This window comes from Epinephelus lanceolatus, chromosome 1 (assembly GCF_041903045.1).
Source record: "Epinephelus lanceolatus isolate andai-2023 chromosome 1, ASM4190304v1, whole genome shotgun sequence".
Classification (NCBI taxonomy): domain Eukaryota; kingdom Metazoa; phylum Chordata; class Actinopteri; order Perciformes; family Serranidae; genus Epinephelus; species Epinephelus lanceolatus.
This window is the reverse complement of record NC_135734.1, coordinates 46,639,915-46,654,900: the sequence shown is the minus strand read 5'-3', so window position 1 is coordinate 46,654,900 and position 14,986 is coordinate 46,639,915. Positions and strand designations below refer to the sequence as shown.

General features: G+C 42.4%; 1 protein-coding gene across 9 annotated transcripts in view; it reads left to right on the top strand.

Moving 5' to 3' along the window:
* grip2b (glutamate receptor interacting protein 2b) overlaps positions 1–14,986 on the top strand; it is a 444,861-nt gene that overhangs the window by 214,878 nt on the left and 214,997 nt on the right. For 2 of the 9 annotated variants that reach the window (XM_078171405.1, XM_078171390.1), the window contains exon 1: positions 8,080–8,208. The exons of 5 other annotated variants lie outside the window; for them this stretch is intronic. In XM_078171405.1, the coding sequence (XP_078027531.1) occupies positions 8,154–8,208 (55 nt within the window). In that variant the 5' untranslated portion in view covers positions 8,080–8,153. Of the gene's footprint in view, positions 1–8,079; positions 8,209–14,986 lie in introns of those variants that run through there. 2 more of the 9 variants (XM_078171403.1, XM_033627122.2) reach the window with 2 other exon arrangements.

Genomic DNA, 14,986 nt, shown 5'->3' with positions numbered 1-14,986 from the left:
CGATGCACAGCTGCACCAGTAAGCTGAGCTATGAGACGCACTATGGGGTGGTATTTCTCAATGCTCTAACCAACTAACATTGTATTAAGAGAAAAAGTTAACAAAGGGTGGGCGGGCACCAAGGTAGATGGGTCAAACCAGCTGCGGACTTTCACCCTCGAACTCGTTCGTGACCCGCATGAAACGAAACGTCAGTTGAGTTACTTTAATAATGACATTGTGTGCTAGTATTTGTCGCATCCTCTACTAGTGATGTTCTGTGACATTATACTATGTTTGTAACAAACGTACTTATGTAATTGACATGCCTCTGTGAACATCCAAAATTGATGCAAGACAAAGCAGTGGTATTTGATGGCTTAGGAGAGAAAATGTATTGTTTTCTTCAGGGGGGACAGTAGCACAAAAAGCAGCTGTTTTTTTTTTTTTTTTTTACCAAGACATCACTGCTTTTCCAGTGGAGGATTGTGCCCCCAAAACCAGATATTTTAAGCCAAAATATATCCTTTTCTTAACCTTTACCAAGTTCCTTATGTGACTAAACCTAACCACACAATAAAGAGCGTTGCTGAAAAGTAATGTTTCAACATACACTGATCAGCCAAAACATTAAAACCATTGGTGGGTGAAGTGAATAACATTGATCATCTTGTTTCAATGCATTGTTCTGCTGGGAAACCTTTGGTCCTGGCATTCATGTGGATGCTACTTGACATGCTCCACCCACCTGAACGCCGTTGACAAAATAAACCCCCTCATGTTAACGGCACTGGTCGATGGCAGTGGCCCCCCAGCAGGACAATGCACCATGCCACACCACAAAAACTGCTCAGGAATGACCCGAGGAGTGGGCCAAAGAGCTTGAAGGCTTTAACTTGGCCTCCAAATACCCCAGATCCCAACCTGATCAAACATTTGAGGGGCGTGCTGGTACCCAAGAGGTACCCTGATCCACGGTGGGTGCTCCTTGGACTGGACTTGGCTCTGACCTGTCAAGGCATGAACACAGGACCTCTGGAGGGAGTCCTTTGGTGCCTGCTTTACTTTCAGATCTTTTGAATCCCCTAGGTTGTAAGGTGGGGCGACAACACATCTTGCAGATGTTTGATCAGTTCGGGATCCAAGGAATTTGGAGGCCAGGGGCTGGCTCTGAGCTGATTTAAGGAGTTTAAGTTGCCTAAACACAACCAGAACAAAACGCTCATTCTTCTGTACAACTTATTTTAGACCTTTTTTAATTCTTCAGTTCTTTCCCTTTTTCATCTCTGTCTTCCTCTCTCTCTCTCTCTCTCTCTCTTTCTCTCTCTCTCTCTCTCTCCGCCTCAGGCAGTATAACATTTAGTGTGTGTTGTTGTGTAGGCAGATATTGTGTGGATGTTTCTCCAGTGCCCTCTGCTCATGTATACGTGTGTGTGTTTGTTTGTGTGCGCATGTGTGTGTGTATGTGTGGGTAGGGTGGGTGGGTGTATTCTTTGCCTGCAATTTTGGGAGGATGTGTGGAAAACTGTGCTTGTGTATGTGTGTGACGCACAATCTGTGTGCGTATGTGTGTGTGTCTGAGGGATATGAAGTGAAGAGAGCCAAAATCAGAGGGTGTTTACAACTTAATGCTTTTGTTAGTCCTGTTTGTCTCTGAAGCAAAGACAGTATAAAAAGGGATTTAGATTGTTTCTTTTCTCCTCCGATTATAGTGTGTGTGTGTGTGTGTGTGTGTGTGTGTGTGTGTGTGTGTGTGCATGTGTGAAATGAAGTGCAGGAGATCGGCATGGAGGGGAATCATAAATATGGATCAGTACCTCTGCTGGTGATGGATTGAAATGCCAAAGAAAAACTTATATCTCATTCAGGGTCCTGCAGAAAGCTTGTATCTCCATCAGGTCAGGTTTTGCTGGTCTGGTCTATTTGGTGCTGTCTGTTGTGATTACTCGGTTCGTTGGTTTTATAACCAGGAAGCAGATAGCAGAACGTTGAATTCAGTGTGTAAGTGTCATAGAGAGCAGTTCCACTAATGGCTGCTAGATGGCTCCGAATATGGAGTAACCATTGAAATAAAGGTCAGCATTTCTTCTTCACATGTCGTTTTAGTCTCAATTAATTTTCAGTAATGATGTCAAATAATTCTTGCTTTATTAATGAGATAATATAATCTACACAGGGGTGTGTTTTCAGGTGGGTGGGTCTTGATTGACAGCTGTGATCGACAGGTCTTTTACTCGCCGCTGGATTTGTACTCACTGTGCCGCCCCCTGTTTACTGTTTGTATAATAGACCATTAAATTGTGCTCTGCAGTTTGTGGTTAGGCAGTTTCATTAATAAGCCTCAAAGGAGTTTGTGTGACTCATGTGAGAGAAGCTGTGTGACGTGTGTGTTGGCTCATTTGTACACTTGGGGCATCAGAATCAGAGTAAAAAATGCAGCCTTCCTCCTTGGTGGTCTTCCTGGTCAGTGGAGCTCAATATCTGCATGATTTGCCTACAAATGAGCTTGCGCTTTATTATTTCAACACGCTTCTGTACTTTTCACAATTTGTTCAATGCTCTAACAGATTTTTTTTTTTTTTTTTTTTTTTTTTTTTTTTTTTTAAATGAAATTAAAGTGAATTTTCAAAAATCAACTGTATATTTTAAAAAGATTTGCTACAGCCTAACCCACTGAGAATGAACACCCCCAAAACTACACCTGCACAGCTTTCATGTTCTCAGTTTTATTTACCCTGTCCTGCGTACGCAGTCATCTGTGTCCCATTTGAAGGGATGGATGCTTTGAAGCATGTGTCCTGTGAAACCAAAACCAGAGCTAAAAGAAAAGCAAATCCTGCCCTTTCACTTACACATTGATTAATTTAACATCCTGTTGTAGTTAAAGCAACAAACCAGTATTTGATATGTAAAGATAAAGTGGAGAAATGGCGTCCTGAGCAATGCGGTCTCACTCCGAAGTCGTCAAAATCTGGCACTTGGTCAGTGACTTCCGGCGTCAGACAATCACACAAAAGCTGTCCCTTCACGTTGGCATGATACGCAGCCAGTCCCCATTATTGTTTAACGGTGCTCTGCAGCGTCAGGGGGGAAATGCAGCGGGACAGCAACTAAAGTTAAGGCAGTGGAAGTCCGAGTAGAGTGAGCGGGAGAGGTGGTGGATGGGTCCCACAGCCACAGATTTTGACCCACGAGGCCGGTGTTTGCTTCCTGTAAGATTGTAAAGCAAAATCCTGTTCTTTTTTCCTAAACCCAACCACATGCAAGTCTTGGCAAAATGTAATCACATACGTTCGTTGTTGAAGGAAGAAAAACGTCAATTTGCGGGGTTGTACCAACGTAGTGTGTTTGTTTTATAAGAGATAGTATGCAAAGTAGGGCTGCCCCCGACTAGGAATTTTCCTAGTCGACCAATAGTCATCATTTAACCTTCATTAATATAGGCCTATATTTTATCTCCAAGTGCACGTCACACACTGAGCGAGCCGCCTGTTAATGACGCTGTGGGCTAATGGGCATGTAGCTACTTCCATGTTTCAGATGATACGTCATGTTTGTAGTCGACCAATGAAGATGAGTTTACATATCACCTTGGGTTCGTCCTTCACCTTCTCAAAATGATCCCACACTTTGGATTTCCTGCCCGACATGTTATTAACTAGCCTGTGGAATAACCGCAGGTACCAGCCCTGGAGATTAACCTGACTCCTGTCTGACTGCTGAGCGTGGACACTTCCTGTGTCTGTCCTTTCAAATGAAATTCCCACATTGTCCAGTCAGATAGGTTTGGATTTATTTTGACAAGGCACAGAAGTTGACATGACGTCCCAGAACATCATCAACCAACGCACCCAGGGTACCTTGCATATCAGATCTCGACGTGGAAAGTCCATGACCAAATGTCAATATGTGACGAGATTGGAGTGAGAATGCGTTGTCCTGAGCAGAGAAGAAGGTCACGCTCCCTTTGTGTGTTGTAATCCGAGCTTCTCTGTGGTTTGTTTTTTGTGCTTTGGCCACATGTGCATGCTCTCACTATATTACTCTGAAGAAAATGCAGAAAACCTTCTCCAATTTGCCAGATCCATCATGTAAATAGCAGTGTACCAGCTGCAGGCGCAGGTGGCTTTAAAGGGGAATGGGAGATGACACTCTTGATTGGCTGAAATCAAGTTACGTCCAAAACATTCAAGTAAACTTTGCCTCTGTCATCCACATCAACCAGGCAGCAATCACGTTCGCCACGACAACAAACTGCACGAACAATTTAGTAAAATATTCCACCAGAAGAATCCTAAATCCTAAATCATGAAGGGACACTGGAATATTGATTGCTTTCTTCTCTTTCAGCTATTTTCTAAATAAAAAATAACCCGGCTTGAAAATACTCTTGTACCTAAAATAGACTGTTGCTATGTTGCCGTAGGTCCATTCAGTAACGCTGAGCTGACTCCTTCAGCCTCCAGAGCGGCTCCCTCATGACTCGGCCAAAACTGAGAGTGTTTTATACTGTTTGCAAAACATAATGAAAATAAGTTTGAAATAATTAAACAGTGTTTCATTCACCGTGACGTCTCTCAGAAGCATTTCTCTCCTCTCTTCCTTTTCTTTCTCCCTCTCTCTCTGCTCATCTTCTCCACTTTTATCGGCCGTTAACTGTCATCTCTTCTTTTCCACCTCTCCATGAGCCACCTCTCATCTGTCCTCTTTTCATTCTCCTCTCTTTTCTGGGCTAATCTGTGTCTCCCCTCTCATCACAGCTGCAACTAAACAGCTTTATTCTTCACTTCACTTTCCCCCCTCTCCGTATTCCCTTTTCTCCCCCTCTCTGCTCCTCTGCCATCTTCTCCTCTTGCTCATGGATTCTCTCATCTGTTGCCCACAGTTTTCTTTCTCCTCTCAACTTCCTTGCTCGGATCTTCTCTTAACGTCCTCTTCCTCTTTGCTCTTTTCCCTCTTTCTCCTCCACCTCGCTCCTCCTCCTCCCTCTGCTCCCTTTTCATCACACCTTCACCTCCTCGACTCTATTCTTCCCTTCCTCTGCTGAGCCCAGCCATTTGGTCCTTTGATCTCTCTGTCATTTTGCTACAGCTTCAACCCCCCAACACTGTTACCATGACACTGAGGGAGAGACAGATTTACAGAGAGCAGGAAAGATAGTGGGAGAGAGGTGGATTGTGAGAATGTGGAGCCCTGCAGACGATGATTTGGAGTGAGGGAGGTTCAATTGAGAGGAAAAGGAGCGAGTGTGGAGATTAGTGTCGGAGGCGAGAGACAACAACACAGAGAGAGTTTGGGAAATAAACCAGGGAGAGGTAAAGACAAGTTGTATTATTTTTACTGTGAAGAAAAAGAAACGATAGAGGAAATAATCACTGAAGAAAAGAAAGCTGACTTTTTTTCCTTACTGTAGGTGGCAGAAGGAAGGAAAGCAATTTTAGAGGTTCAGACCGACCCGAGCTAAACCTGGCTCAAAAAGCTCTACATGCAAGTGCACATTTTTGGTAAATTACTCTGTACTCTGTAATTTACCCTGCAAGCACCACATGAACGATAAACTAAGTGCCACTGTGCAAATTCTCCAGAGTTATAAAGTGCAGTCTGAGCGTTACAAACCATTTTGGCTTCTGATAAACCTAAAAAGGTTGGACTTCCTGGACTGCTTTGTCTTAGTGGTACCTTAAACAACACACTGTCCTCTGCACTGTTTTAAAACTGAACTGTTTTCAGTCTGAATCCTCACCAGTGAACACTGGTCTCATAGTGACTTCATGCTCCTGGCCATAAATGGTCCCAGTTGGACACCAAAACCTCCCACATGGTGATGAGGTGGAGCCAGATGGTGATGCTGTTTAATGTCCATTAATGGTGCATTGAGACGCTCTCTTACAAAATGGGAAAATTGTTGCTACGAAATAAGCAAATGCATTATCTTTGTTTTTTACTTTTCTTTATTTCTTTTTTTCTTAATAAGACATTTTATTGACAATTTGTTTGTTTGGTTGTAAAATGATTGAGATAAGACCGCCACATGACGACATCCACTCCACGTCCAAAGACTAGCACTACTCAACACCCATTTCTAAAATATAAAAAAGACATTTATGCCAATTATGTTTATCTACATGTAAATTATATTCCTGCCTCGTAATTTTTTAGCCCGAGATGTTTGTAAGAGTTGAAAGTCTTTGTCCAAACAGTCTTTGATCACAAGGTTTTTTGCTAGAAAGTCAGGTGACGTTGTATAAAGTCCACATAGATTTAAAGTCCTGGCAGATGAATGGATAAAGCCCAGAGATTACACCCAGGAGACTTGGGTTTGAGTTATGTGGAGGTCAACATTAGTTTATTTGGTCATGTTAGAGTTGTATTTCGACATTGTTAGGACGGTAGGGGAGCACATCCTGCTGATAGGTAGGGAACTTTACAGACGTCGGCACAACTTTCATTTTGGAGCTGTTTTTGTACCATAACAGGACGTCTTGATTCAAACAGCAGCCATTCAGTGTTTGCTGGGTTGCTAATAGTCTACAGCTCTGAGAGGCTGTGCAAAGGCACAGCAGTGCTTCGTGCTGAATGGAAATGTCAGCATACCAACATTTTCACAGTGACTGTGCTAAAATGCTGATGCTGGATGTTGGAATGACAATCAGGTTGACAATATTTTAAATGTCCAATGACGTTAGAATTTACATTATGACATTTTGCAAACTCTTCATACCTTGCGTCTAAATGTCATTACTCTACATCAATTGGATTTTGCTTAAGTACCACACAACCCATTCTCATTATAAAGTTGTCGAATACCGCCGCTCCGTCATTAATTTCAACGTCAGACTGCGACTTTTGTGGTGGTGCCATTTGCAGTTCGACACCGCTGGTCAACAATGTTATTGAAGTTGCGGGAAAGTCCCAACAGGGTGGAAGGGAGTGATGGTGGATGGGACCCAACACTGAACTTTCACCCAGGAGGCCGGTGTTTGCTTCCAGTATAAATAGGGCCAAAGTATGATGTTTTTTCTAAACCTAACCACGTGGCTCTGTTGCCTAAATGTGTGTGTTTGTTGCACCACAAAATAAACGTCAGTACAGGGTGTTTTACCAATGAAGACTGTATGCATCTAACAGGCAGAAACTATACATTTCTTGTGAAAACAGAAGTGTATTTTAAAAAGACACAATGCACGGAACAGACGTAAATTGACATGGCGTCCCAGAACGTCAACAAGAGACGTATCTAGAACACCTAGCACATCATATGTAGACATTAAAGTCCACTAACCAAGCGGTGATATGTGTTGAACAACACAACCTATAACCAATAGAATATCAATGCCGTATGTCGTCAGTATCCAACGTCAAACTGACACCTGCATAAGACGTTGTTGACTTCACAACTAACAATGTTGGTGGCCAGCTGGGTTGATACCTGTACAAAGTTTCATGGCAATCGATCCGATAATGGACAGGAGGAACAACACTGCCTTTACTAGAGCCTGTTGAAAGAGCAAAAGATTACTTGAGGAAAGAAAGAAGAAAGGAAGACGAGCAGTTTGATTTCTTCTTTATCTGAATAGGAATGGATAATGAGAGTCAATAGGAAACAGAGCAGAGCATATACAATTGTTAAAAGAGATTTTTTAAGACAGACATAAAAGATGAAAAGAAAAAATAAGCCAGAATAAATTCCTGAAAAATAGAGGAAGAGGAATGAGAGTGTGACAGAGAGGAAAAAGTCCCAACAATAAACGGGAGGATCAGGAGGAAAGGAGAGAACGCTTGGAGAGGGATAAAGAGAGGTGAGGGAAAGAAAGGCTGAGGAAGAATACGAGTATGAAGAGAGGGAGAGAAAGAGGCAGCTTAATTTCACACTACTACTTCCCACACAGAAAGAGAGAGGGAGAGAGTGAACAACAGGAGTGAGAGACAGAGGTGAAAGAGAGACAGAGAGGGACTGTGTAATCACTTCTCCCCGTCAGACAGAGAAGGACTTGCCTGCTCTCTCTCTTCCCTGTCTTTGCCATGTGACCGGCCAGCACTCCAGCACCGCTCTTTTTTCACTCCCTCATCCTTCGCTCGGCTCACACTATGTCTGACTGAGGAGGAGGAAGAGGAGGAGGAGGAGGGAGAGAAAGAAAGCAGGAAGAAGATAAAGAGAAGAAAAGAGGGAAAGGATGTTCTCCGTTTCACTCAAGTGCCGCTTAGGGGTCATCAGGCGCCGAATTAAGGGTACAGTGAGTGTGTGTGTGTGTGTGTTTGTGTGTGTGTGTCAGATAGAAAGACTGTCAACTATGCAGCCGGTGTGTGTGTGTGTCAACTGTACACAGCTCTGTGTGTGTGTTTTTGATGTTTATTTGACCGTCTCTTTGATGTGTGTGATCTTCTGTGTTTGTGTCTGTACACATCAGTGTGCTCATGTGTGTATTTGTGTGTTAGTGTGCGAGTCCCTGTGGGTGCAAATTACTGTGTCTTTGCACATTTGTGTGCATCTACTGTACATTTGTGTGTCTGAATGTTTGTCTCTGGGTGTTGTTTCTCTTTGTGTGTGTGCCACGAGGAAAGCATGACGCCAGCCTCCCGCTGATGTTGTTGGCATGCTGTTCTCTCATCTGTCCTCCGTTCCTTCTTCTTCTTCTCCTTCTTCTTCTTCTCCACTTTTTCAGACTGCAGTTTACTTCTGTAGTCTTTGTTGCAAAGGCTGAATGTTCACAGGAAGCTGCACAATCTTCTGAATGAGGTTTGCGTTTAGACTCAAATAAGAAGAGATTATTCTCCGCTCAGCGAGTCAATTTGATTGTCTTGATGTGAGTAAACAAAGTGTCTTGGCTGCTGTTTGGAAATATAAACCACTTTGTGTTTTCCCCCCGGTGCAGTGAGCCCCGCTGATCAGTTTCACAACAGGTTGATTTTGTGTGTCTGCGTGCTGTAAGATTGTTCGGCATGAGTGTGATTTCCATGTGCCTGTCTTTGAACATGCCAACAGCACTTTAGATTCTATTGAAACAGTTGTGCCTGTCTCTTTATAAACAAGTGGATTTTTATTGTGTTATTCAGGGTAAATAAAGCGTTCAGGTTCGCGGAGATGTGCTTGAGTTGCAGCTTGTTTGATTTGTAACGGCTGTACGTTTCTCTAAAGGAGGCAATAAAGTGACTAAAGTGAAAGTGTAAAGTGAGAGACACATTTTGATGCAGGTTTGACGTCTGTTTTAGTCAGTGGAAGTTCAATCTTTTTATCATCTTAAGGCCTTTGAGTCTCACTCTGCAGAACAATTTTTGGTCTCTTCATTTTTTGAAGTGGGGTTGTATGCAACACATTCTCACTCCGCCCTCGTCACACATCGACGTTTGGTCATGGACTTTCCATGTCCAGTTACGAAGTCCAAGGTACCCTGGGTGTGTTGGTTTTTGACGGTCTGGGACACCATGTCAAGTTCCTTCTGTTGCATACACTGTCTTCTTTCAAGATAAACTTCAGTTTTCACAGGAAATTAAACGTTTGCATGCAGTCTCTCTCAAAATAAAAGCACTACGCCAGTACAACACCGAAAATTGAGGGTTGTTTTTTCCTTCAACAACGAAAACACGTGGTTGGGTTTAGAAAAAATAACAGGGTTTGGCTTTAGAATCTTACGGGACACAAACACCGCCCTCTTTGGTGAAAGTCAGTGTTTGTTGGACCAAATCCACCACCACTCCCACCTGCCCCACTTGGATTTTTGCCGCCTTAACTTTGTCCTTGTCCCACCGTGTTTCACCCTGTGCGTGCCGGGCGCAGTTAAACTATAATGCCAACAGGCCACATATCATGTCGGCGTTCAAGGTCGTTGGTTTCTGACACCACAAGTCACTGCCTGAGCGCCAGATTTCTACGACTTCGGAGTGAGACCGGACTCTTGTATACAGTACTTATCCATAGACAGCTGGTGTTTCTTAAAGTCAAGGATCCTTCCTGGGTTGGACGGTTCCTTCCCAGAAAGGATCCTACAGAGTCCTACCTAACATTAAGTGAACACGTATTGGTCATTAACCTTCTGGAGACTGAGGGGGGTTCAGATTACTGTGATGATTTTGACACTCTCTAATGTTGTACAGCTATACATACAAGTTCAGTATCTTACCCAAGGATACTTCAGTTTGCAAACTGGATGAGTAGACAATCAAACTGCCGATCTTATTAGTGGATGACCCCCTCTTCCTTTTGAGACACAGCCCCACCATCTGCTTACTGAGGCAGACTGTACAGTGTATAATGGATATATATGTGTGTGTGTGAGACGGAGAGAGACAAAAAAGCTGGTTTAGCTAGCTCAGTGACTGGCTGGATGAGTGCCAGTTCATAAACTTTTATGACTGGAGTGTATAAATCTCATGACTCTTGTTTTATTCAACAAATTCACTCAATTTAGTGAAATGAAGGAGGCGAGGATGTTTATTATTTATCACAAGGGAAACTTTTTTCCCAGTTGAGTGTGAAGCTTAAATTATTGAAGTAAAAGCCAAAGCAGGTAATGACCGAGGGTGAAGTTTGTTTTCCACATTAAAACTTCTGAAAAAAAAAAAAAAAAAAAATCCAGATGATGGCAACGAGTTTTCAGCAGCCAGAAAGGAGGTGATCTGAGTTTCCTCTCAGCAGTTAAAATTAATGTAATAATTACTGATAAAGAATCAGGTATTGCATGAAAGAAACATCCAAGTAACTACCAAAAAAGGACAAACACTTGTATGGTGGTGTTTTACGGCCATTGTAGGTAAAAAATAAATAAAATAATGAATAAATCAAAAACTACGGAGCTGGGGAGACGGGGGTAATATTCCGAGAAAAATCTCAGAATTTCCAAGATTAAAGTTGTAAATTCACCAGAAAATAAATTGCATATTTTCTGAGATTGAAGTGGTAAATTTCTGAGAAAAAAAAGTCAAACATTCTCTGAAATTAAAGCGATAAATTAATCAGAAAAAAACTCATAAATGTGCTGCCAGAAAGTCAGCTGACGTAGTCTAAAGAGTGACGAAGTCCACACAGGGAGAAGGCCATGGTGGATGATTGGGTCAAGCACGGGACTTTGACCTAAGAGACTGAGTTTGGGTCTCGTGTGAGTCAATGTTAGGTTATTATTTTGTTTCTTTTCAGTTTTCTTTTTAGGACGTATAAAGCTGCTAAATGCACACTGTGTACATTTTCAGGCACAGGACTTGGACCATTGTTTGCACGCCCAATCAATCATCATTATGGTTCAGAAATAGCTCCTTGTGCATCCAGCAGCAGTGTACAACCTGAAAACTGAAAATAATAAGTCTTAAAGAAATAAGCCACTTTAATCATGGAGTTTTTTCTCAGAATTACCCTCCCCCATCTTCATTTTTACCTATAATAATCCTAAAATGCCGTCTCAGATATGTTCCCAACAAATCAACAAAAAACTACTATTTCACAAGAAAAACACATGAAAGGCAACTTCACTGCAAAGACAAGCACCCGAAGCTTCTATCTGTTTAATATCTGATGAGTTTAAAGGTTCAATGTGTAAATATAGGGGGATTTAGTGATGTCTGATGGTGAGGATTACAGATTCAAACCATCTGAAACTTCTTCCTGGCTAGAATTCCTTCAGTGTTTATTGATCAGGAGATTTTTAGCCAGATTATCCACAGAGGTCATTTCCTCTCCAAAACAAACGGACCTGATGATTTAAACAGGTAGAAACACAGAATAAAGCCATTTTAATTACAAATCAGTGTTTTTGCAACACTGCTTGTCACTATGATGGCCAGTGTGAAAATGCAAAATGGAGCCAGCAGGGTTTGGTTTGTCTTTTCTGGGCTACTGTATAAACAAGGTGATACAACATGGCGGTCTTCATAGACGAGGACTCACACCCTAAGCAGATATAAACAGCTCATTCTATGTTAACATTATTATATATATTATTCCATTTCTGCCCATATATCCCCCTGAATCCTAAACACTGGACCTGAAACTGTTCTTGAGAGTTGAGTACATTTTTCATGCACAAAACAGAAACAATCAACAGAGGCAAAACAACAAAACATAGGCAGCAACACAGACAGTGCAGAGTAGTGGACTGAAGTGGAGTGAGAAAAATGGGATTTTGGATTTAAATCAGGGGATGCAGGTGTGTCCCTCCATCAGATAGTGTGTATACACTGATCAGCCAAAACATTCAAACCACTGGTGGATGAAGTGAATAACACTGATCATCTTGTTACAGTGCATTGTTCTGCTGGGAAACCTTTGGTTCTGGCATTCATGTGGATGCTACTTGATGGACTCCACCCACCCCACGGCACTTATCAATGGCAGTGGCCTATCAGCAGGACAATGCACCATGCCACATTACCAAAGCTGCTCAGGCATGACCCGAGGAACAGGACAAAGAGCTCAAGGTGTCGACCTGGCCTCCAAATACCCCAGGTCCCAATCTGATCAAACATTTGAGGGACGTGCTGTTACCCCAGAGATACCCCTGATCCACAGTGGGTGCTCCTTGGACTTGGCTCTGACTTGTCAAGGCATGGACACAGGACCCCTGGAGGGTGTCCATTGGTGTCTGGCACCAGGGCATTGGCTTCAGACCTTTTGAGTCCTGTGGGTTGTGAGGTGGGGTACCAGCACATCTTACAGATGTTTGATCAGATGGGGATCTGGGGAATTTGAAAGCCAGGTTGATGCCTTGAGCTCTTTGTTTCGTTCCTCGGATCATTCCTGAGCAGTTTTGTGGTGTGGCATGGTGCATTGTCCTTCTGGGTGACCACTGCTACTGGGGAGTGCCGTTGCGATAATGGGGGGTGCATGGTCTGCACCGGTGTTTTTAATGTTTTGCTGATCAGTGTATGTGTAATAGAGGTTATTGCTTCAGTGCTCTATGGATCTCGTTCCAGATCTTAGTTTAAGTGTGACAAAATGATCTCTGACCATAATAATGTTTGTAAGGCGATACAGAAACAAGTGCATATGAAAATGATCCAGTGACGTGTCGCTGTCTTGTGTTGTGACTTGGAAGTAGAGCAGTAAGTGTAGGATTGGAGTTGTTTAGAATCTTTTGTAAGTCAAGGCGTTAGAGTTTAAGGGTGCAGTGATGAGTCCAAGGGGGGAGGTTCCCATGGATCTTGTAAGCTCTGTTGTATAGTCTCGCTATTGGTTCAATGGTTTCCTTGGTGGTGAGGGACCAAATTGGGAGACAGTGGGATATTGTTGAGAGAATGATTGCATGTAGGTATGTGTCCGAACCAGTAGGGGTCTGATCTTGTTATAGACGCACAGTTTCTGGTTGAGCTTCTTTGTTAGGTGTGACCTTCCAGTCACGCTGCAGCCAGTAGAGGCAGAAACATACATTATCATTGTTGGGCCAATTATTTTCATTAGCTGTCAGATTAGGTTCAGATCAATTCAGCTCTGTGTGGAGTTCAAAGTCCTTGTTACTGACATCTACCATCACTGTATCATCACAATGTTTTACTCCTTTTTTTCAGCATAAAAAGCATCAATACATGTTTTTATCAATGTGATGTGACTCTAATCTCTTCTCTTAGTTTACCTGCCGTTCAATATGTGCTCCTGTTTAACTCTTAAGACTACAAAGTTGTTATATCAGAGGTGTCTAGACTTTGTAGGTTTCAATAATCATTGATCAGTAAACTTTCTGTGTTGTTTCTGTATTTGATCACAGTGTTAGTAGAGCTCTACCTGCTTCATTACTACAGCAGGGGGCTGCTGTATGTGGGTTAGCTCTGCGTGTGTGTGTGTGTGTGTGTGTGTGTGTGTGTGTGTGTGTATGACAGAGAGTGAGATGCATGGTTGTTGCCAGTGGAGCTCGGGGCCAGTTCGTTGTGCGTGTGTGTTTGTTGTGTGTGTGTTGATTGATCTCCAAATCTCTGCAAGCTGTCGGGACTACACACACACACACACACACACACACTCTCTCTGACTTTCATTATAAATGAGGCCACTGCTCACAGTATGTGGTGTGTGAGTGTGTGTGTTTATGTGGCTGAGGGAGCAGGTGATGCAACTGTGTGTATGTATAAGGTCTATGTGTGTAAAGTATGTCCGCTGTATGTTTGTGTGTGTTCTGGCATGTTTCTGCACCGAGTCCATGAGTGAGACGTGTCATTAAACACTGTGTTTGTACAGTTTGACAGGCTGTGTGTGTGTGTGTGTGTGTGTGTGTGTGTGCGCAGATGAATGGTCTCAAAGGAGAGTGTAACAGAGGACATGGCTGTGAGCTGCGGTTGAATACAAATCATCACTTGTCTCAGTTTTCACTGTTTCACTGACGTTTCGTCAACAGCAGCTCACATTTTGTTTACAGCTCGCCACAAAGCTTTTTCCTCAAATCCAAACACAAAAGTTACAAATTACAATTATAGCTGCTGCGCAGCAATGGGTCGGGTCCGGGCATTTTTAGGCAATTCTGAGCAACCTCTGGAACCTAAGACGGTCATCTACCACTCTGAGCTAATTGGCAAATAGCAACTCAACAGTGGCTTCACAAATTGAGTAAGCGATTCACTGTTGTGTAGGAAAGCAGCCATCCATGCATGGAAAGGCAGATTCTGAAATCTGAAAATACACATATTGCATCTAGACAGCATGGAGATGTTGGTAATTTGTTTGTAACAATGATTGATTTGCTCCATAAGTGAAAAACTGATGTTTAAAATTGCCATTTTTACATTGACTCCAATTGTTCACATTAGAGCAAAATTCAAAATGCTGTCAAAAATTCAGTTTTTGAGATAAAATTCTGAAATTTGCCACACATCATCTACCATGACTCTAGAATGTTGTCATTTTTTTCATGAACATTGAAGATTTATTTAGCAAGAATTTGCATGTATATGTTTACAGTACCGTTTACAGTCAAACATTTTGATGCACTGTAGGCTCAATTTTTGATAAATCAAAAATCTGAGAAACTTGTGGGAGGAGATAGGTTTAAGAAGTTTTACAGTTTTTGAAAAAAAAACAATGATGAACTTCATAATT